We start from the raw sequence: 2,429 nt of genomic DNA on the forward strand, positions 1-2,429 counted from the left end.
ATTGTTCCGTAACAACGTTGTTGTCATACCACTGCAGCGTAAGTGGATGTATGCAACCGTGGGCTCCGATCATCTTGGCCACTTCCTCTTCTATAATTGAAATTGGCGAACCCTCGTCGAACATCGCTAATATCTCACGCTTACCTTTCGGTCCATATATGTTGACTGGCAATATTTTAAACAGTTGACCATGTGCGCTTTGTGTTACTTGACAATTCAGTACTGGCTGCGCAATGACGTCCTCTGGTGTAGTTCGGCGTAGCATCTGCATTGTTGCATCTTCGTTGTGGAGTAGCTGGTTGCGATAGCGCTGGCAGCCACTTATGTTACACCTCCTTCTTGCACGACACTTTTGCGTGGAATGCCCCTTGCGTAGGCACGAAAAGCAAAGCTGTTGCGCCTTAACCAGGTCCCACCGCTCTTGAATACTGCTTGCCTTAAACGCATCACACTGTGGAAGCATGTGGTTACCACTACACGATGGCAAGTAAGTGAGTCCTTTGGCCGCTCAATATGCATCAGTCGACGAGGATTGCCCGATGATGCTGACTGCCTGCCACTCTGCGTGCTGATCGTCGGCATAGACAAATTATTTTAGCCAACTCGCTAAGCCACTCAGAAAAATGTTCAACTGATGGATACGGTTGTATAGTCGCAGCATGCTTCGCCCAGTCGAACTGTCGGTTATGCGGTAACTTACCCACCATTTGTTCAACAATGTTACGTTAGCTAAGTGCTGCTGGCAGTTTGCAGACTTAAGAAATGCAACAACATTTCTCACTCTCGAGGAAAACGGCGGGAAATGCTGCAGTTTACTGATTTGGAATTTAACCAAAATGTCTGGTCGCCCGAACTTGAACTCCAACTCGCTTATGACGTTCGGCACGTTGCTCGGGTAAATTAGCATGGCGGCGACAGCTTGTTTGGCGGGACCAACTAAGCACTTCTGCAACCTCATAAGGTTTTGGCGGTGGCTATACCCAAAGGTTTCCGTGGTGTCGTTGAAATTTGCGAAAAATAGCGGCCAGTCTTCGACATTGCCACTGAACACAGGCAAATCGTAAAGTTTTACTTGCGAGTCGGTCGGTGCTACGACGGCTTGAGTACTGTCACGCTGTGCTGGCTGCACGCTCTGCTCCGGAATATTCTGTGGTTGCATGCCTTCGCGAAGCCTTATTATGTCTCTTTGGCAGTGCTTTGTCTAAGCTCTTCTACGGAAGCCCTTAACGCATTCAATGTAGCAATGTCTTCTGCGGCTGCACCTCCATGACCCTCCATGCTTTCAAACGATGACTCTGATTCCCTCCTTTGATTCTCGCTCGTAACACCGGCCCGATTTCGTAAAAAATATCAGTTAGTTTCAGACATACAAAATAGCCTCCGGTACCAACTTTATTCGTTTTCACCGACAGCGTACAAGTGTAAAAGATGTTGAAGTGTAAGAACTGCTCCTGCTTACCGACGAAGGATTTAAAACGAATAAAATAAAGACGTTTAGTTGTATAAAAACGTATTATTAAGGTTTCTACTTTTACAAACACGTAAGCGCGTAACTTGTACTTTTAAAACATAAAATATATATATATATGAACGGCAGTCGGTAAGTGCTTAAATAGTCGTAGGTTGAACGCTGAAGGTTTTAGATTGAAGCCTGCTGTTGTTGTTGTTGTTTTACACTTGTGTTGCTCGTACGCTGTCTAGACTCCTTATGTTATGGCCGACGAAAATATATACCAAAGTTGGTTGCAGTTAAGGCGTATTAAATATACATTTTGGTTGCAGTTCTTATTCGCGGTGTTGCCACTTTCAGCAAACTACCAGGGTTGCTAACAAATGGGTTTTTGAATTAAACAAATTGTTAATACCTTTTTGTGCTGTGAAAGTTGTTGTTCTTTAAAGTCAAAATGACTATGTAATGCTTTCCAACAGGCGGCGGTCCATACTGCGTCATATTTGACATAAGTTGGGAAGTCATGGTAACCAAACGACACAAACCGAAACCCTACGCTCGCGATTGCTGTCGTAATCCTTATCCTTACTAATATTATAAATCCGAAAGTGAGTTTGTTTGTTTGCTATGCTTTTTCGCTTTAACTACTTAACCGATCATAATGAAATTTTGAACACTGATGTCATTTAGCCCAACTTAAAATATAGGATAGATTTAATCTCGATTAGACAAGGGGGCGTGGCACCTCCCAACAAACGGAATTTTTCATACTGCATTACTCAGGAAATATTTTGGATATATTACTGGAACTTTATATAGAGATATATAAAATCATTATTTACTCATGGATGAGGGCTGACACTCTTTAAACAAATCAAATTTAACTTCAATTAAGGGAGTTATTTACTTCAAAATTATATCAAAAAATTTATGTCAAGATGCTTAAAAAAGCGGTAGTTCGAATAAATTTTGAAAAGGG

General features: G+C 42.4%; 1 protein-coding gene across 1 annotated transcript; it reads right to left on the reverse strand.

Moving 5' to 3' along the window:
* Positions 1–29: 29 nt before the first annotated feature.
* LOC108355349 (uncharacterized) lies at positions 30–463 on the reverse strand (the record flags this gene model as incomplete). Its single annotated transcript, XM_017606512.1, has 1 exon — positions 30–463. A coding segment is annotated over exon 1 (434 nt), but the record flags the coding sequence as incomplete, so codon positions are not given.
* Positions 464–2,429: the final 1,966 nt, after the last annotated feature.

Source organism: Rhagoletis zephyria, unplaced genomic scaffold, assembly GCF_001687245.7.
Source record: "Rhagoletis zephyria isolate East Lansing unplaced genomic scaffold, Rhagoletis_zephyria_1.1 Rzeph_scaffold_44776, whole genome shotgun sequence".
Lineage (NCBI taxonomy): Eukaryota > Metazoa > Arthropoda > Insecta > Diptera > Tephritidae > Rhagoletis > Rhagoletis zephyria.